This window comes from Danio aesculapii, chromosome 10 (assembly GCF_903798145.1).
Source record: "Danio aesculapii chromosome 10, fDanAes4.1, whole genome shotgun sequence".
Taxonomy (NCBI): Eukaryota; Metazoa; Chordata; class Actinopteri; order Cypriniformes; family Danionidae; genus Danio; species Danio aesculapii.
The window spans coordinates 2,498,044-2,525,218 of record NC_079444.1 but is presented as its reverse complement, the minus strand read 5'-3'; the positions used below and the strand labels follow the sequence as shown (position 1 = coordinate 2,525,218).

Genomic DNA, 27,175 nt, shown 5'->3' with positions numbered 1-27,175 from the left:
AATTGAAACTGAATATAGAGTAAGAGGCGGGGCTTTATTTCAGTATGCTGATGTACTTCTAATTGAAACTGAATATAGAGTAAGAGGCGGGGCTTTATTTCAGTATGCTGATGTACTTCCAATTGAAACTGAATATAGAATAAGAGGCGGGGCTTTATTTCAGTATGCTGATGTACTTCCAATTGAAACTGAATATTGAGTAAGAGGCGGGGCTTTATTTCAGTATGCTGATGTACTTCTAATTGAAACTGAATATAGAGTAAGAGGCGGGGCTTTATTTCAGTATGCTGATTTACCTCCAATTGAAACTGAATATTGAGTGGGGTGGGGTTTTATTTTAGCATGTTGATGTACTTCCAAATGGAATTGGATCTGCTTCCAACTGAAATTGCATATTGAGTAGAGGGCAAGCAGAAGGTATTAATATGCAGTTGCTATGGAAACCTTCAGATTGGCGTCAACCACCACTCCAAACTTGAAGGCAAGTGGTCCGATTTTCACAGAAGATTACCAAAACAAACAAATTTTTAGTCGATTAACTTCCACATTTGAATTATTCACCTTGAGAATAACAATGTGAGCTAGCAAAATGAAGCATTGTAAATTTTGATTTAATATTATTTTTAGATCGTCTACAGAACCACTGTTATACAATGACTTGCCTAATTACCCTAACTTTACCCTAATGAACCCTAATGGTTAAGCCTTTAAATGTCACTTTAAGCTGAATACTAGTGTCTTGAAGAATATCTAGTCTAATATTATGTGCTGTCATCATGGCAAAGAGAAAAGAAATCAGTCATTATAAATAAGTGAGTAAAACTATTGTTTTAAAATGTGTTTATGTGTTAAACATCTTTTCACTGTTAAACAGCACTTGGGAAATTTCACAGGAGGGATAATCATTTGAGAACAGTATTATGAGGTTGATATGGCCCTGAAAGCACCTGTATTTGGAGCGTATGATGGCGTAGATGAAGGGATTGTATATGGCCGATGCTTTGGCGATCACCGCAGGAACTGCTTTGGAATACGGAGAAAGAACGTGGCTGTATCTGAAACGTTAACAAATATCACAGTGTATCTTCTCCTGAAATAGCAGAGACAATCATGTTGGAGTTTTCTTCATGCGTTATTTATTTATTAGCAATGGGGATGTCTACTAAATTTTATTGTAATCCAGCAGAAACCTCAACAACTGACATAATTTTATTGTTTTAATTATTCCCATGTGAAAATATATATATATAGTGTTTTTGAACCATACTATAGCAGTCAAATGTGGCAAAAAACAAGACAAAATCTACCTGTAAATATATATATATACACAAGCTTTGCAAGTCCAGTCATGTTAAAATCATGTTTAAATCAAATATATAACATGTGGAACACACGAAACCACACACTTTGATTGTGAAGTATGTAGCCAGAATTACGAATGGCTGCATTTCATCTTTAAAACGAATGCTGTGGGGCTATATGACGCTGTTTCTTTTCGCGCTTACCAGCTGACCACTTACCTCCATATGGACGGCTTTTCCGCTGTTACCAGTTTGTCCAGTAGCTCGACATGTACGTTGGCGGACTTGAAACGCAGAGTGGAGTTGACCATGACGACAGGGTTCAAGTCCAGTGAAGAACAGTTCCAGAAAATGGGTAAGACAAACACAAAAGCCAAAAAAAAAACAAAACCAAGTAAATAACAGGGTGAGAATGTTGTCAAATCTGAAAACATAGTGAAATTGAGGCGACCATAAGGGCTTTTCTTTTTCTGGATTGCTTTTGAAAACACTGTTGGTTGGGTTTAGGGAAGGGGGAGGGTGGGGGAAATCGGTTGATCTGTCAGTCAGTCAGACATTAGACAGTGGCCTGTAGTGGATTTACGTGAGAACAGCAGGCGCGAATAGCACTCGCGAGAGAAATTTGAGATCTGTAAAGGCATACACAGCGGCCTCGTAAAGAAAAACTGGGAAGTATTTTACTCTCCGCAGAAATGTAAATAGGAGTACGTAGTTACAATTGGGTTGCCTGGGTTGCATTTTTTGCTGCCTAAAAGTTCAATCAAAGGAACTTTTATTGTTATTTCAACTTATATCAGTCAAACTGACTACAAGTTGTAACCTGATTAACTCATTAATATTAGTTAAAGTAAGATAAAAACATTTGTTTCATGACTTTTTGTCATATCGTTTTTACAGTGCACGCTCACATTCATCCACATGAAAATGTTCCAAAACTGCATTTCATGTGTGAAAAAAACAACCCAGGCTCATTCTGATTATGTACCCCTTCTGGAGAGCACCAAACACATCCCAGGAGGTACGTTTTCTGCAGTTTTTGTTTCAGTGAAGCCACCAGATGCCGCTGTGTATGATTTTTCAGATCTCAAACTTCTCTCGCGAGTGCCATTTGTGCCTGCTGTTCTCACGTAAATCCACCAGAGGCCGCTGTTGACGGACGAACTTACTGATTAACCAACCGACCGATCCCCCCACCCTCCCCCTTCACTAAACCCAACCTTGGTTACAGATTTTACCACATTCTCACCCTGAAATTGACTTATTTTATTTTTTAGCTTTTGCTTTTTTTCTTACCTGCCTCCTGGAACCGTTCTTCACTGGACTCGAACCCAGGCATGTGCACAAGAAGAGACCCCCACCACCCCGGGTCTCTGCAAGGCCCTACTCGAACCCCTTTGTCCGCTCTGTGTCTCAATCCCTCAACGTACAGTTGAAGTCAGAATTATTCGCCCCCCTTTGAATTTTTTTTCTTTTTCAAATATTTCCTGAATGATGTTTAACAGAGCAAGGAAATTTTCACAGTATGTCTGATAATATTTTTTCTTCTGGAGAAAGTCTTATTTGTTTTATTTCGGCTAGAATAAAAGCAGTTTTTAATTTTTTAAAAGCCATTTTAAGGTCAATATTATTAGCCCCTTTAAGCTAATTTTTTCCCTCCGATATGTCACTTTAATCAGTATAGAAGTGTCTTGAAGAATATCTAGTCTAATATTATTTACTGTCATCATGGCAAAGATAAAATAAACCAATTATTAGAAATGAGTTATTAAAACTAATATGATTAGAAATGTGGTGAAAAATTTGCTCTCTGTTAAACAGAAATTGGGAAAAAAATAAACAGGGGGCTAATAATTCAGGGGGGGCTAATAATTCTGACTTCAACTGTACATATCGAGCTCCCGGACAAACCGGTAACAGCGGAAAAGCCATCCACATGGAGGTAAGCGTTCAGCTGGTTCGCGAGAAAAGAAATGGCATCACACTGCCCCCTAGCGTTCATTTTAAAATTCATAAGTTATTTAGTCATATAGTCATTTTTCAAGACGAAATGCAGCCATACGTAGCTCTGGCTACATAATTCGCATTCTCCAGAAACGTATATAGGGGTACGTTTTCAGAATGAGCTTATGTTGGGAAAAAAATGTGATTTTAATGTTACTGCACACATGAAGCTCATGTGGTTTGTTTATAAGTGCACTGACAGATACTTTAGGTTAATAATTTAAATATAAATTCATAAACTTAACTCTAAAACTTTAGTTTAATCACAATTCATGCTATTAACTACTGGCTTATTGCCTGCATATTATCAAGATATTAACTGTTCATTAGTAGTTATAAAGTATGATCTTATTCTGCATCCCTAATCCTACCAAAACCTAAACCCAACGTCAACCTAACTAACTATTAATAACAGCTAATTGGTAGTTTATTAAGCTAGTAGATAGTTAATGGTTTGTTAATGCATTGACTTGTGACCTATACCAAAGTGTTACCCATATCTGTAAATGTAAATGAGACAAAAATAGCTTATGTCATGCATTTGTGCTGGACAACCAAACCAAAAACACTATGCCAGAGAATCCCTTGTTGTAGAGTAAATGGATGGACAACTGAAGAAAGCTGAAGAGTGTTTGTGAGTGGTCAGTAGCAGATGATGACCCCTGCAGAGGCTGTTTACATGACATGGAAGTGACCGAAAGGTGTTGCTAACATGAGCGGAAAAAAACTCCATGCCTGATTATCCGCATCCTCCAGCAGACTGCACTCAAAGACAGAGGTGTCTGTTCGCTCTATGTGGTCTGCATTGCCTCAGTGAACCCCATCGGCCTTTAATTCGGCGGAGAAACTGTGTGTTTTACTTTGGGCAGCACTTCTATAAAAGGCCGTCTTTTCACTCTGGAATTCTCCGAAAGTCTCTCAGATCTTCTGCGTGGTTTGACTCTCTTTAAATAGAGCATCAGAATGCCACGCAGAGAGATTAGATGATCTACAGTGGGGGAAATAAGTATTGAACACATCGCCATTTTTCTCAGAAAACATATTTCTAAAGATGCTGTTGACTTGAAACTCTCTGAGGATGTTGGTAACAACCAAATACACCCATATATGCAAAGAAAACAAAGCAAATTAGTTTATAAATGAAGTTATGCGTAATAAAATGAAATGGCGCAGGGAAAAGTATTGAACACGTGAAAAAGGGAGGTGTAGAAATGCAGTGAAAGCCCAGACAGCAGCTGAAATCTCTTAGTAGTTCTTCAGCAACCCTCTGCCCTTCATCAGTGTAAATGAATATCAGCTGCTTCTGTCGAACATCTACATTAGCAGGAGGATGAAGATGAAACCAGGGTGGACATTTCAGACAATGATCCAAAACACAGCCAAGGAGACTCTCAGATGCTTTCAGAGAAAGAAAATCAAGCTGTAGAATGGCACAACCAATCACCTGATCCGAATCCAATAGAAAATACAGAATAAAGCTCAGATTTGATAGACGAGACCCACAGAATCATCAATTCTGTTGAAGTCTGTGAAAAACATCACACCTGAGCAACTTCATTCTCCATATGAGAGGTGTCTTTTAGCTGCCGTCACCAAAAAAGGTCTTTTATATAAAAGTATTAAATACATATCAGTAGTTCAGCACTTTCTCCTTGCGTCATTTAATTTTTATTACACACAACTCATCTTTCAGATTTGTTTTAATTTTTTATGTTTGTATTGTTTGGGTCTTTACCTAATTCTGGTTCAACTCCATGTCAACAGCTCCTTTAAAAATATTATTCCTAGGAAAAAAATTGCAGTGTTCAGTACTTATTTCCCCCACTGTACACTGAAAAAAATTATTCAAAGATGATTCCTTGGATTTACTCAAATTTTTTTACGTTAAGTGGTTGTAAACAATTTATTTGGGCTGAATTTAAACAAACAAATCAAGTTGAACATTGCTCAATTTAATTTGTTTGTTTAAATTCAACACAAATAAATTGTTTACAACAGTTTTGCATGCAACACTTTTTTCAGTGTACTTGAAACTGGCCATCGTGGTTTTAGAGCCAAACTGACAAATACAGAACATTGTATGGATATAGAAGCCTCCAATAGTACAGTTTTTGTAAGTCAAAACCGGAAACAAGTTTATTAGCATTTTTGTTTTCATCATCCCAAAATCCAATTTTATTCAAAACATTAAAAAAGTAACTAGCATTTACATGTCTTGAAAAAGCCAACTAGTATATCCTAATCCTAAACCAATCATGACAAACTGTATATCATTGGAAATGTCCAAGACTTCTGAATACATATTTTGTCCGAGATCAGGTAGGTCTCGAGGGCTCCCCCTGGTAAAGGGGGGATTCTTCCAAAATGAAGATAAGCCAGTAGGACAAAATCGGCCTATTTATTTATTAATCTAATTGGATTATTGCTAATTACAGATGAGAGACCAGCCGCGATCAATCATATCACATGCTCCTCTCGAAATTAGTTTGTTAAACTTTCCATAAATTAAACTGCAACTCATATTTTAAAACGAACGCGCCCCAGAATATAGGGTCTAGCAATGCCCATGTGAATACTCGATGACAGATTGAAGTATTATCAGTGAGATGTTCTGCTAGTTACCCAGCCCAAGCGATGAGTGTGACGCAGGCATACGGAGACCAGGACAGGACAAACACAATGATGACCACGAACGCAATCTTAGCCAGCTTCCACTCCGTCTTTATGGACTGCTGTTGGATGAGGGTGGTCTTCCTCACATGGCTACCCAGCTTCTCCACATCCCTGAACACACGGACAGATAACTATGACACTTTTTTATCAACAATAACTGAATTTCCAGGCTGTTTCCAGCACTGTAAAAAAATGCAGGGTTCCAAACGATTCATTCATGATGCCCAAACACAAATAGATTAAGTTACCTTAACAAATTTAAGCGGATTGAACAGAAAACTATTAAGTTGCCTCCTGAAAGTTTCAAGAATCGCGCTGTACATCAGCTTATTTTAAAGATTTAGTTTGAACAGGCAGCTAAATATTTGTTCTTTGGGTGAGAAGTGAGTCAGGGCTCCAGACTAACATTTTAAAGCACATTTAATATTGATAATAACTTCTAACAATAACTTATAATAGTAATATCATAATAATAACAACTTATGTCTCTCAATATGCTAATTTATTTCAGAATCAGAATCAGAAAGAGCTTTATTGCCAGGTATGTTCACACATACAAGGAATTTGTTTTGGTGACAGAGCTTCTACAGTGCAACAGGATTCTACAGTGCAGACAGGACAAACAACAGATCATTAATAGAAGTAGTGAGTGCAAATATACAGATTGACAAGTGTATGTACATGTTTATTTCTATATACAACAATATATGTGCAGCTGTTATGTGCAAATTGGCATGTAAAGTGTGTTGTTAAATAAGTGTATATGTGTATAAAAGTACAGTAGTGATGTTGGCTCCACAATTATTATCATCAAGTGTTCATGAGATGGATTGCCTGAGGGAAGAAACTGTTTTTGTGTCGGGCTGTTCTGGTGCGCAGTGCTCTGTAGCGTCGACCAGAAGGTAAAAGTTCAAAGAGGCAGTGTGCTGGGTGTGAGGGGTCCAGAGTGATTTTGGCAGCCCTTCTGCTCGCTCTGGATAAGTACAGTTCTTGGGGAGTAGGAAGGGTTGTACCAGTGATTCGCTCAGCAGTCTGAACTATTCGAACTATTTATCTTATTTATTTGCAGTACACTATAACCTCATGTGAAGCAAGTTCACTATAGCAAAATAAAAAGTTGCCTAATTTTGCTTTCTATGACATTTATTATGAAATATGAAGACATTCAGTAGTATATAAATGCATATAATGAATATAACTCATTAACAAAAATAGCGTAAACATGTTGCATTAGGCATTTAATATACAGTTGAAGTCAAAATGTGTTGATTTATTCCTGTGAATGTTTCTTTCTTTCTCAAATATTTTCCAAATGATGTTGAACAGATTCAGGAATTTTTCACAGTATTTCCTATAATATATTTTCTTCTGAATAAAGTCTTATTTGATTTATTTCAGCTAAAATTAAAGCAGTTTTTAATTTTTTAAAACTATTTTAAGGTCAATATTATTAGCCCCCTTAAGCTAGATTTGTTTTGGATTGTCTCCAGAACAAACCACTGTTTTACAATGACTTGCCTAATTACCCTAACTTTACCCTAATTAACCTAGTTAAGCCTTTAAATGTCACTTTAAGCTGAATACTAGTATCTTGAGCAGTATCTAGTCAAATATTATGTGCTGTCATCATGGTGTTCATGTATGTCAACCTGGTGTACCTGCTTGCACTCCGAATGGCGAGGAACATGAAGAAGTAGCAGTACGAGATGATCCCTAGAGGGATGAAGAACACGAAACAGCAGAGCATCAAGGTGTAGCTCTTGTTGGCAGGAGTAGACGTCACATAGTCCCACGTGCAGGAGGTCATGAGGCCTTCTGGGATGTAGGAACCTGTCCAAAGGAAACAGTCAGATGAACAAACTCAGTTGCCTTAGTAGAGCAGCGTTTCTCAATCCTCACGCTCGACTTATCTGCACACTTTCTTTTATCACTTATAGGGGGCACTTGTGTTTTAATGGTTAGAAAGTTAGATTTGCGGGGTCAATTCCCGGTCCCAAATTCACCAGTTTCGAGTATGGGTAACCACACTTGAAATTACTCACTTATCTTCATACTTTGATCTAATTTGACCATAAATTCTCATTTTGACATGTCCTCTTTTTTGAGACACAAAAAACATCTGGCTAGGATTTATAAATCTCCTACAATGTCTGAAATTCTGCTTTTTCTGTCTATATTTGACATTAATTGTATCAAAGACATGTCACTTCTACAGTTTTGAACAGAGAAAAGAGTAAGGTTAATATGGCTGCTCTAGTGAATAAAGCCCCACCTTCTTATACAGGAGCCAATCATTGATGAAGACTGAGGAATCTCCGGGGGAGGGGAGGGGGGGGGGGGCAAAGGTGTTAAATGCTGAACATTTGTTTCTATTTGTTTGAGATTATATTATTAAGGGCCAAAAGTTTTGGAAAGGATGCTATTACTTTGTGTAGCTCAGGAACATAGATTCATTCATTTGAGTCTCTGTCAGAGATTTAATCCTGGAAAATTGTAGAGTGCGATATTATGTTGTCAAATAAAAAATGGTTTCAAAGTATTTTACCACACTCAAGCAAAGGTTTTAAAATGTGGACTATGTGAAGAACTGAATCCCAAAATTACGTTCAAATATACCCTAAATTCATTCATTTTTGGGTGAACTATCCCTTTAAAACAGAGAGACGTGTGAAATATGCAGAGGAGTCGACTGTGATGATTGGGATGGAGAGCCACTGCATTTAGTCAATGGAAACATGTGTTACTCACTCAATTACTCAATAGACCAGGGGTGCCCAAACTCGGTCCTGGAGGGCGGTGTCCTGGAGAATTTAGCTTCAACCCTAATCAAACACACCTGAACCAGCTAATTAAGCTCTTACTAGACACACTAGAATCCTCCAGGCAGTGTGTAGAAGCAAGTTGGAGCTAAACTCAGCAGGACACCGGCCCTCCAGGACCGAGTTTGAACACCGCTCCAATAGACCCTTCACTAAAACTGCTATGGCACGTTTAACGCTTATCAGCATCTTAAACCCTTGAAAGTTTTCAATATCTTGATTAAAAAAAAACAACATTTATGCATATTTATGTATGTTTTATATCATCAAATTACAAAAAAAAAACGAATTCCCGCTTGTGTGAGGTGTGTGTAATGTGGTTAAATCTGACATTATTCTCTCTTCCGGCTGCCGTTATCAGTCTCACACTATTGTTTTCCTCTTTCTGAAAGTCTTGATAAAACCATCCTGGAGTTTTTCTGTTATTACTCCAGCTAATAGGATTGTAAAACGATGATTTGTTGTACTCTCCCATTCACTGCGCTCTGAGTTTACCAACTATGACGACTTCTGCTGCTGAGAAACCCAGACATGTGAACAGGGTCCATTACAAACAATTACTCACTCCATCCCATAAGCGGTGCCAGACTCCAGGCCAGCGAGTAGATCCAGACCACGAGGATAATAATGAGCGTTCGGCGTCCCGATGTCCAGCGGATGGCCTGCAGTGGTTTGGTGATCACGATGTAGCGGTCGATAGAAATGGCCAGAAGGTTGATCATGGATGTGATCCCAAACAGAGCTCCACAGAAGGCGTACATCTTACAGCCTGCATGAAACACAGTTGAAGTCAAAATTATTCACACCTTCTGTGAATTTCTTTTTCAAATATTTCCTAATTGATGTTTAACAGAGCGAGGGATTTTTCCACAGTATTTCCTATAATATTTTTTCTTCTGGAGACAGTCTTGTTTGTTTTATTTCGGCTAGAATGAAAGGAGTTTTTAATTTTTGCAAAACCATGTTAAGTTCAATGTTATAAGCCCTCGTTAAGGGTTTTTTCACACTTACAGTCTTATGCAAAAGTTTGGCCACCCCTGATTATTCATAATTGCAAACCATAGCCTGCTGGCTGATCAAATCCACTTCCATTTGGATATGTTACAAATTCATTTGGATATATTTTATACCCTTGTGGGGAAAAAGCAACATTTCACTTCTGCCATAAGATTTATTTAATCAACCGATGCAATGTAATTTAAGTCATAACAAAAACAGACAGGTGCAAACATTTGGACAAGGCAGCAGAATAATGACATCAATCTTTTGTACAGCCACCTTTTGCTGAAATAACAGCCTGTAGACACTTCTTAAACTCAAGGATAAGTCCCTGAACTCTTGCTGAAGGCATTTTGGGTTATTCTTCCTTGCAGAATTTCTCCAGTTCAGTCAGGTTTGATGGGTGCCGAGCATGAACGGCCCTTTTCAAATCAATCCATATGTTTTCAATGCTGTTCAAGTCTGGAGACTGGGATGGCCATTCTAGAACATCGTATCATGTCTGCGCGTGAACTCCTTGGTAGATCTGGAACTGTGCTTTGGGTCATTGTGCTGCTGAAACATCCAACCCTGCCGTAACTTCAGCCTCTTGACTGATTCCTGAACATTGTTCTTCAGAATCTGCTGATACTGGGTGGAATACATGCCACCTTTACCTCTGACAAGGTTTCCAGTACCCGTGCTTGCCACACACCCACACAGCATGATCGCCCTCCACCATATTTTACAGTTCTTCTCCTGGAATCCTGTGTTCTTTTTTCGTCGTGCAAAGTGTCTTTGGTTGTGGCATCTGTCCACTGTATATTTTTCCAAAATGATTCAGGCTTCTCCATATGAGCCTTTGCATACCTCAGGTTTCTTCTGCATCACCTTTCATTAAGCTGTTCTTTGTGAAGCGTGCACTGAACTGTGGAACGATGTCAACCCAGGCTCATTCTGAAGACGTAGTCCCATGGACGTTTCTGGAGACCGCGAAATACGTCCCGGGAGGTACGTATTTTTGCAGTTTTTGTTTTCGCGAATCCACTAGAGGCTGCTGTGTGCGGTTTTTCATATCTCAAATTTCTCTCGCGAGTGCCGTTCACGCTCACTGTTCTCACGTAAACCCACCAGAGGCCGCGGTCGACCAACCGTCTGACTGGATGACTGACTGGCCAGCCGACCAATCGGCTGACCCACCCTCCTCCTTCCCTAAACCCAACCAATTTCATGGATTGACCCGCCCACCCCCTTACTTCCCTAAACCCAACCAACGATTTACAAAAGCCGTCCAGAAAAAGAAAAGCCCTTGTCTGATTTTTACCACGTTTTCAGATTTTACCACATTCTCACCCTGTTATTCGCTTGTTCATTTTATTTTTTGGATTCTGTTTTTGTCTTCCCTGATTTCTGGAACCGATCTTCCCCGAACTTGAACTCCGTCGTTGTCAACTCCGCTCTGCGTCCACAGACGTACACAACGTATTTTTCTTGGTCTAGCACATCCTTCTTTCCTGTGGCCTTCCATTTTCTTACTATATTTCTGACTGTGGAGATAGAGACTTTAAACTGTTGTGATCCTTTAAGCTTTTGTATTCTCATCATGTTGATGAACTATCAGAGTTTTTGGGTCATTGGGACATTCTTTTGAGGTTCCCATGTTGCTACTTTCAGGTTCACAATAAGGAGAAGCACAACTACCAATCAGCTATCTTAAATATCCTTTTTCATGATTGTGTTGGGATTGTTAAGGTCCACTGAGTCACTCAAATCAATGTTGTGTTGTAATCAATCAGCATTAAGTGACTACAGATTTGAAAATCCACACAAAAGAGAGGGTGCCCAAACTTTTGAATAGCCTATTTTTCAGTTTCAATTAAATTTCACACATCTCAATATTGCTACACTGCGGATTTCTGTCTGAAAAACATGACATTTCATACCATTTCACTGCGATCTTCTCTTATAAAAAAAGAGAACATAATTATGCAGCCACAGAGGGGTGCCCAATTTTTTGCACAAAACTGTATACACTACAGCCAATTTAGTTCCTCCAATCCACCTATAGCACATGTGTTTGGACTGTGGGGGAAACCGGAGTACCCGGAGGAAACCCACGCCAACACGGGGAGAACATGCAAACTCCACACAGAAACCCCAACTGACCCAGCTGGGACTCGAACCAGCAACCTTCTTGCTGTGAGGCCACAGTGCTAACCACTGAGTCACTGTCCCGCCTTATTATTATTCAATCATTCATTTTCTTTTCAGCTTAGTCCCTTTATTAATCAGGGGTTGCCACAGCGGAATGAACCGCCAACTTATCCAACACGTTTTACGCAGCGGATGGCCTTCCAGCCGCAACCCATGACTGGCAAACACACTCTTTTGCACAACACAACTCTTGCACACACACACATACACTACGGCCAATTTAGCGTATTCAATCGGAGCACCCAGAGGAAACCCACGTCAACACAGGGAGAACATGCAAACTCCCACATAAATGCCAACTGATTCAGCCGGGGCTCGAACTAGTGAACTTCTTGCTGTGTGGTGATTGTGCTACCCACTGCACCCCCATGCTGCCCTTTTAGTATTATTATTATTATTATTATGTAATATAATTATATTGCTATGGATTATAATGTTGCTTGGCAGTGTGTGTGATATGGATACAGGCAGCAAACGAGTAAGTGTTTGGATGGGAAGAATGGGAAGTCAGTTACCCATTTCCCCGAACACCCACTCCTTGTACATGCAGTTGATGAAGAAGATGGGTGACTGAGTGATGGCCATGAGGAAGTCACTCACTGCCAGATTCATGATGAAGTAGTTTGGAGGCGTCCGCAGCTTCTTGTTACTGAAACACAAAACACATTTTACAACACTGCAGCTGGTGGGTTAGTGTGATTTCACCAAGTAGGACATGAACATTCATGATGATCTCAGAACAACATTCCAATCAGCCAATTAGATTTAGGGGATTCATTTACTGTTTATGTTAAGTTTAGGCTTACAGTTACACTCATTCATTTATTTTCCTTCAGCTTAGTTCCTTATTTTTCAGGAGTTGCCACAGCAGAATGAACTGCCAACTATTCCAGTTTTACGCAGCGGATGCTCTTCCAGCCACAACCCAGGCCAATTTAGTTTATCCAATTCACCAATAACACATGTGTTTAGACTGTGGGGGAAACCGGAGCACCCGGAGGAAACCCACGCCAACACGGGGAGAACATGCAAACTCCACACAGAAATGCCAACTGGCCCACCCAGGACTTGAACTAGCGACCTTCTTGCTGTAAGGCTACATTGCTAACCACTGAGCCACCATGCGTTATACAAATTGGATAACTGTATGTGAATAATTGTACATAATACATCATACATAATTCTGGAGAAGAAATGTAGACAGGGGTACGTATCCACAATTAGCCTGTGTTGAATAAACCTCCACCCATTAAGTTAAAGTTTTAACTAGGCATTTACTTTGTTTGTTTTTGAAAAATTAAGTATTATTATTATTTAATAATACACACATTATTATACAGCCTACATATAATGCTACATTCGTGTGTCTGTCTGTGAGAGCTTCAAGTCAGAATGGAACTCATTAATATTCATGACCATTCCAAATATGGTCAATAAGGACCTTTTTATTTTGGGGTGTTTTACGGAGGAATAAATGAGCATATAAAACCATTTCTGGATATTTTTTTTAACTTAACTTAGCCATATACCTATTATGTAGATATCCAGCCTGATCTCACGAGAAAACGTAAGTATTTTACGTTTTGACAGTTTAGTGGCTAATTCGTACGAATTCGTACGAGTTCAGTAGTAGGAAATGGTACGATTTTAAAAAGGAGGCGTGGCACCTAACCCCGCCCCTAAACCCAACCGTCATTGGAGGATGAGCAAATCGTACTAAATTGTACGAATTATATCGTACGAATTCGTACGAATTAGCCACTAAAAAAAAGTTACGAATTGCCGTGAGATTGTGTTGAGATATCAGAGAACAATGTAACTTATTGAACCAATGCAATATATGGCACCTTTAAATAACACTAAAACAAAGGTGTCTCATGGGAACTGATCTGCAGTCTGGCAAAAGTGTTATTGATTGTCATTTCCTCTATACGTTAGCTGAACTAATTCACTTTGACAAACCAAACGTGCGCTTCATTTCAAACACTTGTAAACCTTTAATGCGCTTAAGCTCTGCTTTAACCCTGTGCAAATCAACATATCTTATTGAACTGTTTATAACCATGTGTTGTTCCGTTAGACAAAATATTTTACAGTCCGCAAGTGTATTTTTAGGTAACACTTTAGTTTAGGTCACAATTAAAGGTATTAACAAACTATTAACTAACACTACCAGCTTAATAAACTACTAATTATCTGTTTATTAATAGTTAGCACGGTAGAATTTGGGTAGGATTAGGAATGCAGAATAAGACCATACTTAATAACTATTAATGAACAGTCCTAAGAAAGTTCAATTCAATTTTCAATTCACCTTTATTTGTATAGCGCTTATACAATGTAGATTGTGTCAAAGCAGCTTCACATAAAAGGTCACAGTAAATAGGAACAGTGTAGTTCAGTTTGTAGTGTTTAAGTTCAGTTCAGTTTAGCTCAGTTCAGTGTGGTTTAATAATCACTACTGAGAGTCCAAACACTGAAGAGCAAATCCAACGATACGCAGCTCTACAGATCCTGAACCATGCAAGCCAGTGGCGACAGCAGAGAGGGAAAAAAAAACTTCACTAATGGCGGAAGTGAAGGAAAAAAACCTTGAGAGAAACCAGGCTCAGTTGGGCACGACCATTTTAATTTCTCCGCTGGCCAAACGTCTTGTGCAGAGCTGCAGTCTCAGCGGCGGAGGCTGGAAGCTGGCCTCAGCGAAGACTCGTCTGTCTCTGGAGCGTCACAGGAATCATTCTCATGTTCTCCACTCCTCCATGACCACCACAGTAGCTGCTCAGGATACGGCCTGGTCCAGGATATGGAAACCTTGGGATCATCTCGTCGTTGGTCTTGGATCGAATCAGTGACTCTGCATAGTCTGAGGGCCTCGGGAAGAGTATCCCCAGGTGGAAATGGAGAATAAAGAAAATAATTAGCGTAGCTGCTGTTCATAGTGTATATAAACAAGATGCAGAACCTGTGTACAATGGTGTACATCGTCCTAATACCTTAATAGGTAAGCCAGTAGTTAATAGCATGAATTGTGACCCTAAACTATAGTGTTAACTATATTTGTATTTTGTTTGTCTCTGCTTCAAGGGTGCGACCACAAATAGTGAAAGCTTTCTCAGATGAAGCTGGAATACAAAAGTACATCATGAATTACCAATTTGCTAATGCTTGATAGATAATTCATAGCGTGCCGTTAGTGTCATCATACTGTTTTTGCACATCTAAGTTATGTAAAAAATACAATATCACTTATCAGACACTGTGAAGCACCCAGGTTGTGTGCAACAGATCATCACATAGTAGGTTTTCTGATTTACTGCATGCTTTTAATGCATCCACATGGGTAAAACACTAATAGAAACTTGCATTTGTTGATGGTGAGAGGTTTACAGCGTGACAATCATTGTGATTGCACGTCATCCCATTAATCCTACTGTCACAGTTCACACAATTTCATCTGATAGAGAGTCTCCCGGCTTCACCTGCTGAAACCCTGACTCTCATTCATCAGGCATTATGTGTCCTGGAGTACGCTGAAAAAAACACTGTGGAGGAAAGACTGGACTGACAGACAGAGGAGCTCCGTACTTCACCAGAATGAGTCTGAACGATTCTCAGTCAGGCAGAAAATCCACACGTATGATGATAATAACGTCTAGTTATTACTGTAAGAGACATGACTTAATGAGGGGAGGGAGGTGGGTTTCACCTTTGTACACATATTGGGCAATATTAATATGCAGATGCACGCTTAGACTATTTATAATACATCATCTTGATTTTCTTCATTTTTTTTTGAAGGATCTGTCCAACCCAGGCTCATTCTGAGAACGTAGTCCCGGGGACGTTTCTGGAGACCGCGAAATACGTCCCGGGAGGTGCGTATTTTTGCAATTTTGTTTTCGCGAGTCCGCGAGAGGCCGCTGTGCGCGCTTTTTCCCGCGCCGTTCTCACGTAAACCCGCTAGAGGCCTCTGACGAACGACCTTCCGCCTGTCTGCCTGGATGACAGGATGATTGACCGTGCGACCGGCCAATCGGCGGGCTGACCCACTCTCCTCCGTCCCTAAACCCAACCAACGACGATTCACAAAAGCCGTCCAGAAAAATAAAAGCCCTCGTCTGATTTTTACCACGTTTTTGGATTTTGACCACATTTTCACCCTGTGATGAACTTGTTCGCTTCATTTTTTTGGATTTTGTTTTTGTTTTCTTACCTGATTTCTGGAACCGCTCTTCCCCGGACTCGAACCCAGTCGTCGTCGTCGTCGTGGTCAGCCCCTCTCTGCGCCTCATGTCCGCCAGAGTACACCAAGAGCTAACCGGACAAACTGGTTGCAGCGGGAAAGCCCTCCACACGGAGGCGAGCGGCCGGCCGGCAAGTGCCGAAGGGAACGTCGTCACACCGCCCCGCAGCGTTCGCTTAAAAAAATGAAATGCAGCCGTACGTACCCCCGGCTACGTATTTCGCAGTCTCCAGAAACGTCCCCGGGACTACGTTCTCAGAATGAGCCTGGGTTGGATCTGTCAGTGCATATATCATCTTGTAAATACTGGTTCCATCCGTTCACATTAGTTATAACCACACCAGTTAACATGAACACACAATAAGCAATACTTTTAAAGTATTTTTTAGTGTAGTAACACTACATTAACAGTACATGAATAAGGATTTACTCAGGGTAAGCTAAATGTTACTTTAGTATGAGCTAATGAGGACTTCATCAAGAACTACACTGTAAAAATGCTGGGCTCCACACAATGGGTTTGTGTTAAGACAACAAGAATAATTAAGTTAACTTCAAATTCAAGTGGTTGAACATAAAACAATTAAGTTGTCCTTCAAAAAAACTCAAGAAATGTGTTGTTTTAGCTCACTAACTACAACCTGAGTCGCATGAGTTCATGTGTGAATAATGGCTACCTAAATTACTTGTTAGTTTTTTAACATTAAAAAACTTAATTTAACACGTTTTGTTAGTAATTAACATTAGTTTAATGGTACTGTGTGTAAGACTGTCACCCAGTGGTTGAACTAGATACTGCAAAAACACTTTTTTACACGACTCCTCCTCTTTCGACTCCTCCACGCAAATGCAGGTTGCCAGATTGACAACAGCAACATCAAGCAAGCATGCCTGACTATTGAGACTGCACCATAAATACATGCGACGACATATACACATATAGTTTGACTCATGTGCAAACCAAGAAATATCAGCCACTTCATGTCTACAGTTAATAATGTTAAAGAGGTTTCATATGTATTAATTAGATTCTAAACCTTACCATTGTGTTGGAATGCATTTTCAGTGCTTCTGAATGTATGTTGTGTTGTGTCTGGTGTGAACAGCCAAATTGTTTGTCGCTGGATTCCTGTCTCAGTGTTATCCAGAATAACAAAGTCCACTAAAGGAGGTCGAGCCTTCTTATTTATGGCCCCTAAACTCTGGAATAGTCTTCCTGTTAGGCTCAGACACTCTCTCTCAGTTCAAAACTACATTAAAGACTGATCTTTTTAGTAAAGCATACACACAATGCATCACATAACTGTAGAGTGCCATAACTCTTCAAATGCATTCTTAAACATTACATTAATATATCGTGCATGAAAGGCAACTACGCTAATTTCTGCAATTATGATATATATATATATATATATATAGGCGTGGGTTTCCTCCAGGTGCTCCGGTTTCCCCCACAGTCCAAATACATGCGGTACAGGTGAATTGGGTAGGCTAAATTGTCCGTAGTGTTTGAGTGTATGAGAGTGAATGAGTGTGTTTGGATGTTTCCCAGAGATGGGTTGCGGCTGGAAGGGCATCCGCTGCGTAAAACATATTCTGAATGTCTAGGAGGAGTTAGCGGTTCATTCCGCTGTGGCGACCCCAGATTAATAAAGGGACTTAGCCGAAAAGAAAATGAATGAATGATTGAAAAAAATATATATATCTATATCGTATAACTGCAGGTTAACTACTTTTATATACTGCCAAGCCTATACAGGACTCCTTAACTTTTCTGATTTTGACTACACTCTCAGAAGTAAAAGTACAAAATCTGTCACTACCGTCTCAAAAGGTATACTTTTGTACCCTACAGGTGGACATTAATTCCTTTAGCGTTCATGTTTGTACCTTTAAGAGGAAATTTTGTACCTTTAAATTACTGTGAGGTACAGATTTGTACTTTTTAGGTATTAATATAATATAATGTTTTCACTGAGTGGTACGGTACGGTGTGGTTCAGTTTGGTACGCTTTTATGGCCGTTTCCACTGTCAAAAAGCGTACCGAACCGAACCGTACCGTACCACTTTTCCGGCACCCTTTCGAAAGGGTACCAAACACGAGAAAGGGTCCCAAAAGGCGGAGCCACACGCGCAGCTGAACGCTATTGGTTTACAGAGATACGTCATTCGCTTACGCAACAAGCCAGAATGAAAACAAAAAACCGCCATGTTTGAAATACACAACGAGAGATTATAGCGGAATTCTAAATACATATAATAACGAGCCATGGTCGATCTGGGCTCAAACAAACCTTGTCGTCGTCTGGATGAACAGCCACAAAGCCAAGAAGAAGAGCAGATTTACCCTGTGCCCCGTAGTTTTTTACGAGCCAGTCTGAGGCGCGAGCGGTTTCGCTTTCTTGCTTGCGCGCGTCTAACATTATATCTGAAATAACAAACTTCTCGAGCTGATGATAATAACCTGCGCTTGATTATTGACGTGCTTCTGAAACCCGATCCTGTTAGACACTGACAAACGCGAGAGTGAAGCTTGAAGAAACAAAGGAGAAGCCGGAAAAAAAGGAGCACATTATTATTCAGCAAACATGAACAAAATGCCATGATTAACTAACTTATTATCTTCACCTTGTGGACTAATATGAACTGGGAATGACGGAATTACTGTCTAACAGAGGCTACATGTGCTGCTGAAGATTACAGACACAGATCAGAGGTTTTAACTAACTGTAGGCTATATTTTGTGTTGTTTTGAACCTAAATACCGGCGAAATGTCTGCTGTGTGTAGTTCTTCTGTAGTTGGTAACATATCGGAGACTGTAAGGGGCTGTATGTGTTTATATATGTTCATTTATTTAGTTATTTAATATAATTACAGACGTTACAGTAGGCTGTTGCGCACTGTCATTGATCTGCAGTTATAATCAACTCATGTTCATTGAAAAGTTAGTAATAAACATTTCTACACACGTATTTATGTGTATGAAGCATCTGTGTTGTGAGAAGTGCTTCTCATATGATATGTAAGTGACCTGTACAGCTTTATTGTAGACATTTCCTCGAGCGAGAATGACGTTGACTGAAACTTTCTGTCATACACCACGCCCACCAAAAGGGTACCCTTGTTAGTGGAAACGCAAGCCTGATAAAGGTGACCCGTAACAAACCGAACCGAACCGTACCAGTCAGTGGAAACGAGCCAATAAGGACCTGTTAGGGACAAAAATGTCCATTTTGAAAAGGTACCGTCCCAGTGACAGATTTTGTACCTTTATTTCTGAGAGTGTATAATGCAATGATGTGCACCTTTTGTGAAGCTGCTTTGGAACGATAATTAATGTAAAAAAAGCGCTTTACAAGTAAGCTTCAATTGAATCGAAAGTTTCAGAAAGCAGGTTGCTTTTCTTTCATTTTGATGTACAAACAAAAGACTTGGGTCAGATGAATAAAATGGCAAATTAGATGAATCTCCTGCAAGCGTCAGTGGGAGTGTGAAGTTCTCTATGTGATCTGACAATGAATAAATCAGGGAAGACGGACACAGCACATCATTTACATAATGACCAACACACAAAACTATTTGACTGCTAAATACAAGAAATTGACTATACTGTACGCCTTAATAAACCCCATCGCCCGATTCTCATGATGAAAAACTTATGATTATTTTTTAAACTAAGAAGGTTTGTGATAGATCAAGCTGTAAGTAAATATGGCCCCTAATAAATAGAGTCATGCTAGAAAAAAATACTTGTTTGTTTGTTTTTTGGTAGGCTGGCACGAACCATGAACTGCTTCATTTGCATTTCTAGAATAAGCATAAACATTATGAGCTTGTCAAATCACTTTCATAAATTCAGTCCTGCACACGGTGAGGTTAATAGAGATGGACACTGGAATGAATTAAAAAGCTTAGGAAAGAGGTCAGACATTGATTCCTGCTATGTGAAGTGGCTCTGTTAAATCAAACAGTGGCGTTTTTGCCTCCTGATAATGGAGAAACTGAAGGTTACTTTTCCTCTTCCACATGACCATGCGCCGCTCTCACCTTTGACCCCTCGACCCTGCAGGCCAGCATGTGCATCTCATTAACTACGCTTAAAAACATCCAGCTTTGTTTGCATTCAGTGTGCAGTGTTACATAATTGCATCGCTTCATTTGATCACATTATGCAATCGCAGTGTTTAGCGGACCACTGCAAACAGCAGCTTCTTTACACAACAACATTTTACAATAAGTCCTCATTTGTGAATACACAGAAGTCATGGATTTGGTCTGTAGAGTTGAAGTCAAAATCATTAGCCCTCCTATAATACATTTAGTCTTTTTTTTTTTTCAGATATTTCCCAAATTCTGTTTAACACACCCTTTAAAAGAATGTCTTATATTCTGGGGAAAGTTGTAATTGTCTTAAATAGAAAACCTTAAATAGTCCCCTTGAGATTATATATATTTTTAGTCTATTAAAGTTCAGATTTTCCAGCTTGAATGATTGACACGTTAAGCTGATCAGTTGCGCAAAACATTCAATTCGCACAGGTTTATTCATGCAAATCACATTATTTGAGCTGCCTCATTTGCTCCAATAGTGTCATAGGATGTCTATTCGCATCTTTGCATTGACTTCACATGTAAATCACATGCAGAGCAGAGAGGACCAGGGTACGAGAAACCAGGTAAAACAAAAACAAAAAGTGTGAAATTGTGGTAAAAGCACATGGTCCCGATGACATTTCTCTTCTAGTTTGTTTTTGAAAACACTATCGGTTGGGTTTAACACTATCAGTTAGGTTTAACACTATCGGTTGGGTTTAACACTATCGGTTGGGTTTAACACTATCAGTTAGGTTTAACACTATCGGTTGGGTTTAACACTATCGGTTGGGTTTAACACTATCAGTTAGGTTTAACACTATCAGTTGGGTTTAACACTATCGGTTGGGTTTAACACTATCAGTTAGGTTTACACTATCGGTTGGGTTTAACACTATCAGTTAGGTTTAACACTATCAGTTGGGTTTAACACTATCGGTTGGGTTTAACACTATCAGTTAGGTTTACACTATCGGTTGGGTTTAACACTATCAGTTAGGTTTAACACTATCGGTTGGGTTTAACACTATCAGTTAGGTTTAACACTATTGGTTAGGTTTAACACTATTGGTTGGGTTTAACACTATCAGTTAGGTTTAACACTATCAGTTGGGTTTAACACTATTGGTTAGGTTTAACACTATTGGTTGGGTTTAACACTATTGGTTAGGTTTAACACTATTGGTTGGGTTTAACACTATTGGTTGGGTTTAACACTATCAGTTCGGTTTAACACTATCGGTTGGGTTTAACACTATCGGTTGGGTTTAACACTATCAGTTCGGTTTAACACTATCAGTTAGGTTTAACACTATCGGTTGGGTTTAACACTATCAGTTAGGTTTAACACTATCGGTTGGGTTAAACACTATCAGTTGGGTTTAACACTATCAGTTGGGTTTAACACTTTTGGTTCAGTTCAACACTATCAGTTGGGTTTAACACTATCAGTTGGGTTTAACACTATTGGTTGGGTTTAACACTATCAGTTAGGTTTAACACTATCGGTTGGGTTTAACACTATTGGTTGGGTTTAACACTATTGGTTGGGTTTAACACTATCGGTTGGGTTAAACACTATCAGTTGGGTTTAACACTATCGGTTGGGTTTAACACTATCGGTTGGGTTTAACACTATTGGTTGGGTTTAACACTATCGGTTGGGTTCAACACTATCAGTTGGGTTTAACACTATTGGTTGGGTTTAACACTATCAGTTAGGTTTAACACTATCGGTTGGGTTTAACACTATTGGTTGGGTTTAACACTATTGGTTGGGTTTAACACTATCGGTTGGGTTAAACACTATCAGTTGGGTTTAACACTATCGGTTGGGTTTAACACTATCGGTTGGGTTTAACACTATTGGTTGGGTTTAACACTATCGGTTGGGTTTAACACTATCAGTTGTGACTCAGTTCCTTAAGAAACAGTATATTAAATGAGACAGCAGTGGGCGTGGCTTGTTTTTTTCCTACTGCGAACTGATTGGATGTAGTTAAGTAGGTATTTCATTCAGAAAGATGGGGGAAATGGTTTGGGTAAAGTTATTACAACCTAACAGATTCCTCCTGCTCACCATTTCTGTTTTTTTTTTGCCAAAACTGACAGCTGGAGGGGCATGGTTAAGTGTGTAAGCCCTGCCCAATACCTCAGACAGACGTAATCTCTAGCTAAAAACAAACAGGAAGTGCATTTTCAAACTTCAATTTTACATTCCAAGGACCAACTTTTTTTTTTCTTAAGGACATGCACATATGAATTGTTCAACACAAAACTAGCAATGTGAGTTAAAAAAAATCAACATGGTTAGTTTTGATTTCATGTGCACTTTGAGACATGGATCAGTCGATGTCAAGCTGATATATTATGCACGACAAGCTGGAAGGATGTTGAGAGTTGCAGAAATATACAGGGCGCCCTCTGGTGGATCAACGAGAAATAGCACATATGAGAAAATGTGTCCCAGTAACGTACTTCGAGATGTGCACAGCGGCCTCTAGGGAATTTGTGAAAACAAAAACTGCAAGCAGAGGTAGCCCAGGGTACATATTTCTCGGTTCTCAAAAATGTAGCCCTGAGTACAAAAACTGAGTTTTAAATGATGTGAGGGAATAAATCAGCTTTTATGTTTACTGTTTGTGCACTATATGAATGCACACAGACTCTGATCTTCAGCACTCACACAAGCGTGTTTTTGTCATTTGAGGATCTGTAAGAAATCATCATGGGGCTGAGGAGAGTAGCCACTTCTCTGAGAGTGAGAAATGAACTAAATGTAAAAAGTGTGTCAGAAGCCCTGGAGAATTTAGACTGGAGCATCAGATATCAGACAGAAAGAGTTACCCTCGCTGAACCTGAAAACACACAGAACTGAGTGGAAATCGCCAGTTTAGTAAAGATCATTCATTCATTCATTTTTTGTTTTGGCTTAGTCTCTTTATTAATCTGGGATTGCAACAGCGGAATGAACCGCCAACTTATCATATGTTTTACACCCTTCCAGCTGCAACCCATCACTGGAAAACATCCACACACACTCCTTCACACACATACACTACAGACAATTTAGCTTACCCAGTTCACCTATAGCACATGTGTTTGGACTGTGGGGGATCTTGAAATGTAAATCAGTGGCATTTATAGTATAGCAAAGTATAGCAAACTACTGTCTCTTCATTAGTATGTCTTAGTAAGGATGATATTAAATTGCCTATAGTTTTATGATCACAGATTAGTTTCAAAATATATAGTGCAATGCAACACGATGATGACTGAGAGAAGATCACATAAAAAAAAGTTCAAAGAGAAGGATTCTGGAAATAAACCTTCCTCAAATGTCTGATGTTCAAGTATTAATACTCCTGAATTTAGTAAATAATGATGATGAATAATTTATATTGCAATACTAGTTTTATTATCACATTTATTTGATAAAAATGGGGCAGCAATGGTTAGCACTGTGCCAAGAAGTTCGCTGGTTCGAGTCCCGGCTGTGTCAATTGGCATTTTGTGGAGTTTGCATGTTCTCCCCATGTTGGCGTGGGTTTCCTCTGGGTGCTCCGGTTTCCCCCACAGTCCAAACACATGCACTATAGGGGAATTGATGAACTAAATTGGCTGTAGTGTATGAGTGTGTGTGTGAATAAGTGTGTATGGGTGTTTCCCAGTACTGGGTTACAGCTGGAAGGGCATCCACTGTGTAAAACATATGCTGGAATAGTTGGCAGTTCATTCCGCTGTGGCGACCTCTCATAAATAAGGGATTTAGTGAAGGAAAATGAATGAATGAATAAGAGATTAAAAAAAGAGCAAAACACCAAACTGAAACTAGCTGAAGTCAGACATTGGTACAGTTATTTCAAAAGACATTTTACTTGATCAGAAATTCTGAACTGTTTTTCTGAAACTGCAGAAATAATATGTATGAATTTTTATGAAATATTAAACTATCCAAAAAAAAAAGCCCCACTATAACAGTGTCATATATTTTGCTGATTTATGCACTTACATTATCACAAATGTTTGGAAGAATGTTCAGTAGCTTCAGCGTTTCTCTTGTTGAGCTTCTTTCAGCTTTACTCTTTCATACAACCATAATAATAAGTGTTGTAGACTTTATTCATCCATCAACTTGATTTCTGCAGGAGTACCATAGGATGATGAAGACCACAATTCTCATGATTTCACACTCAGTCGTGACATCAACATACTATGCCTTTGGTTGTTGTGAATACGCACCCTCTAGTGGTGAAAATACATAATGTGCCTTTAAACCTATGTTTGACTGCAATTTCTAGGTAAAACGAACACTTCTGCACTGTAAAACCCCACAAGTTAAGGTCAAACAAAAAATGTTATAGCGGAAAAAGCTAAAATGGCATCCAAACGCTGCTATTTCCACAGAGCTTCTTCTGTTTCTGTATTTGGGCTTCCAAAGGACACGACACAAAGACAGAAGTGCTTACAGTTTCATTTTAATTATGTTCCAGAGAATTATAAAACAGATATAGCTAGCATTTGACAAAGGACAGCTTCCGGAATTTCTTCCAGTTCAGGATTTGGCTAAAAACTCCTTAGAGAAGGAGCAGCTCCAATCACAAATAGCAGAAGCTGTGGATTGTGAGCCAGAACCCTGTAAGTGTTTTTATTTGTTCAATTTGATCTATTACATGCAGAGTTTCTAGGGTTATGTTGTAGTAAGGATGTAAACAAGGATATAAACAACGGTTTTTACATCCCATCAGTGAATTATTTGTAACAACTTGAGTTTAAGACTGTAATCGGAATCAGAATCAGTAAATGAATCAGAATCAGGATTTGTGAAGAATCACATGACACTGAATCATCATACTGTCTCAAACTGATCTCAGAAAGATCCTGTGACACAAAACACTGCAGTAATGATGCTGATCAATCAGTTTTTACATCTTAGCAATGAATTATTTGTAACAACTTGAGTTTAAGACTGTAATCTGAATCAGAATCAGTAAATGAATCAGAATCAGAATCAGGATATATAAAGAATAACAGGACACAAAATGATTTCAGAAAGATCCTGTGACATAAAACTCTGCAGTAATGATGCTGAACAATCAGTTTTTACATCTCAGCAATGAATTATTTGTAACAACTTGAGTTTAAGACTGTAATCAGAATCAGTAAATGAATCAGAATCAGGATTTATGAAGAATCACATGACAATGAATCATCATACTGTCTCAAAATGATCTCAGAAAGATCCTGTGACACAAAACACTGCAGTAATGATGCTGATAAATCAGTTTTTACATCCCAGCAATGAATTATTTGTAACAACTTGAGTTTAAGACTGTAATCGGAATCAGAATCAGTAAATGAATCAGAATCAGAATCAGGATTTATGAAGAATCACATGACACTGAATCATCATACTGTCTCAAAATGATCTCAGAAAAATCCTGTGACACAAAACACTGCAGTAATGATGCTGAACAATCAGTTTTTACATCCCAGCAATGAATTATTTGTAAAAATGTATTAGTACCTAAAGAAGGCGTACATGACCAGCAGGTTTCCGATCACTCCTAGAGCCCCGATGACAGCCACAAAAAACGCCACTATGTAGTGTGCATGATCAGGAACATCCACTTTCCTGAAAAAGCCTCGATCCACATTCGTCGACTCCTCCATACCTGCGAGAGAGGAAGATACTAGTTAACACTCGATTCTGAATCTTGTGTTTCCCTTTTTTTCGTCAGACTACTTTACCAACTCAGGCAAAACTAAACTGGACTCGCATCAAAATTGCATTTAAAGGATGTAGCTGTACCTACAATTTGTCTGAAAGATTTTAAGTAAAATAAAATAAATAAATGTGCAAAGCTTGTTGATTTATTTGGTCATTGTTAGCAAACGTCAGCTTCAATTCACATATGCGTGTTTGTTTGAATACATTGTACACTGATAATGGCAGGCTGCAATGTCAAGCAATGATAAACTATACATTTATAAATTCCATGCACCCTAGAGGATTCAACACAATCTCAGATTTTGTCATTATATTGAGGAAACAGCTTCAAATACTCCATTATATCAGTCACACAGAAAAGAGTCAGCAATAATTCAAAGCTCTATAGGCAAGCTGAGTGCCACTTGCTGTAAGTTTTATAAGCGTTTTGGTTAGAAGCCTAGTCTAGATATGACGTGTAAATGCTGAAGATTTGGTTTTCATTTATTTATTTATTTTATTAAACAGTTTAGAGGATAATTTTCCAGCCAGTTTTGGGGTTTTTGTAATATTGCTTTCTTTTATTTGACGGCGCTTGAAATCCTCTTTCCCTGAACATCATACATTAATTAATGTTTTTTTTTTTTTTGTGAAATACTTCAACTTGTACACATTATCTTGCTGTTTAAACTCTTTTCACATTTAAAAATAAATGCACTTATTTTGCCATAGTTGGCTGCCGTATTGTCATTTTTTCCACAAAATCTCATCAAATTCTCAGATTTTGTCATTATATCGAGGAAACAGCATCAAATACTGCATTATATCAGTCACACAGAAAAAAAATCAGGAATAACTCAAATCTGGGTTAAACAAACTAATCTAAAGTGTATTGCAAGACATTTGCATTTAAAGAGACACACACATAAACTGTGTGATGTAATAAATAATCCATGATACATTTTGAGTGACTCCTCTATACCTGGGTGAGAAGAAGATCCTAGTTAGCACTCGATTCTGAATCTTGTGTTTGCAAAAGGTTTTATTTTTCGTCAGACTACTTTACCAACTCAGGCAAAACAAAACTGGACTCGCATCAAAATTGCATTTAAGTTATGTAGCTGTACCTAAAATTTGTCTG

At 38.8% G+C, this 27,175-nt stretch overlaps 1 protein-coding gene across 1 annotated transcript in view; it reads right to left on the bottom strand.

Annotated features, from left to right (window-relative positions):
* The window catches only part of opn4xa (opsin 4xa), a 30,597-nt gene extending 4,597 nt beyond the window's left edge, over positions 1 to 26,000 (bottom strand). Inside the window, exons 1-6 of the mRNA XM_056466965.1 lie at positions 25,852 to 26,000; positions 12,502 to 12,635; positions 9,360 to 9,563; positions 7,634 to 7,805; positions 5,925 to 6,086; positions 948 to 1,055 (exon numbers count right to left, since the gene is read on the bottom strand). Of these exons, the coding sequence (XP_056322940.1) occupies positions 948 to 1,055; positions 5,925 to 6,086; positions 7,634 to 7,805; positions 9,360 to 9,563; positions 12,502 to 12,635; positions 25,852 to 25,997 (926 nt within the window). The 5' untranslated portion in view covers positions 25,998 to 26,000. The remainder of the gene's footprint in view (positions 1 to 947; positions 1,056 to 5,924; positions 6,087 to 7,633; positions 7,806 to 9,359; positions 9,564 to 12,501; positions 12,636 to 25,851) is intronic.
* Positions 26,001 to 27,175: the final 1,175 nt, after the last annotated feature.